At 56.7% G+C, this 1,018-nt stretch overlaps 1 protein-coding gene across 1 annotated transcript; it reads left to right on the top strand.

Annotated features, from left to right (window-relative positions):
- On the top strand, nt 1–468 carry LOC119333580 (RING-H2 finger protein ATL39-like). Its single transcript, XM_037606432.1, has one exon. The coding sequence runs from the start codon at nt 1–3 to the stop codon at nt 466–468; it is 468 nt and encodes a 155-aa protein (XP_037462329.1).
- Nucleotides 469–1,018: the final 550 nt, after the last annotated feature.

Genomic DNA, 1,018 nt, shown 5'->3' with positions numbered 1-1,018 from the left:
ATGGCTCAGCCTGAGGACAGGATCATCGCCGGCGTCTTCATCGGCATCGTGGCCTCCCTGCTCGTGTCCATCATCGTGTGCAGCCTGTGCCGGGGCCACCGCAACGGCGCCGCGGCGGCCGCCCGGGCGCGGCCACTGCCGGAGCGTGGTACAGTCACCACTACCGTGCGCGTCGACCAGCGGCAGCTTCGCCAGGCCTGCGCCGCCGGCGCGACGGCCGGTCTCCCGGCGTTCACGTACAGCCTGTCGGTGAAGCACAACGTGACGGGCGGAGGGGAGGAGGCGGCGACGTGCTCGGTGTGCCTCGGTGCGCTGCAGCTAGGAGACACGGTGCGGCTGCTGCCGGCGTGCCTGCACGTGTACCACGCGGAGTGCATCGACCCGTGGCTGGGCGCGCACTCGACGTGCCCGATCTGCCGCTCCGACACTGATCCGGCCACGGGCGTTGGCCGGCTACCACCTGCTTAGGCTTTTGCGTGGCGAGGGACGAGCATAGTACGTACTGCTTTACAGGTTCACACTGAATAGCTGTCACGGTGACGAGTGTAACATTGTTGCATTCATTTATTTGCTTCCTACGCATTTGAAAATTAAGTAAACTTTAGTATCTAAGCGACTGGGCAGAAGAAGGCAGGAATGTATAAATGATTTATCAATCTTGTTAAGTCTTAGTCGAGACTTTCGGTCGATGCTTTTTTTTTTCGAGGGTATGCCAAAGGCGTATCTTAGCTTTATAGAAGGGAGAAAAATATGTACAAGAGATTACACATGTGCTAGTTAGAGGTCACAAGTCGACCCTAACCCACCCTCCACACCACTCCCTAATGCTACTCGACTACTCTATATCTATACGTCCTCCAAACGCTCCTGCTCTTGCCCAAGTCCTGAGATCATCAAGGATCAGGTCCACCGTATCCCATTCGTTCTTGATCAATCCGGTGCCAAAAGCCCTCGCGTTCCTTTGCTTCCATAGCGTCCAACAGATTAGCATCACGAAAGTGTCAAAGCCTTTCCGAGA

The sequence above is a fragment of the Triticum dicoccoides genome, chromosome 7A (genome assembly GCF_002162155.2).
Source record: "Triticum dicoccoides isolate Atlit2015 ecotype Zavitan chromosome 7A, WEW_v2.0, whole genome shotgun sequence".
NCBI classification, from domain to species: domain Eukaryota; kingdom Viridiplantae; phylum Streptophyta; class Magnoliopsida; order Poales; family Poaceae; genus Triticum; species Triticum dicoccoides.
This window is presented reverse-complemented; position numbering and strand designations above follow the sequence as displayed.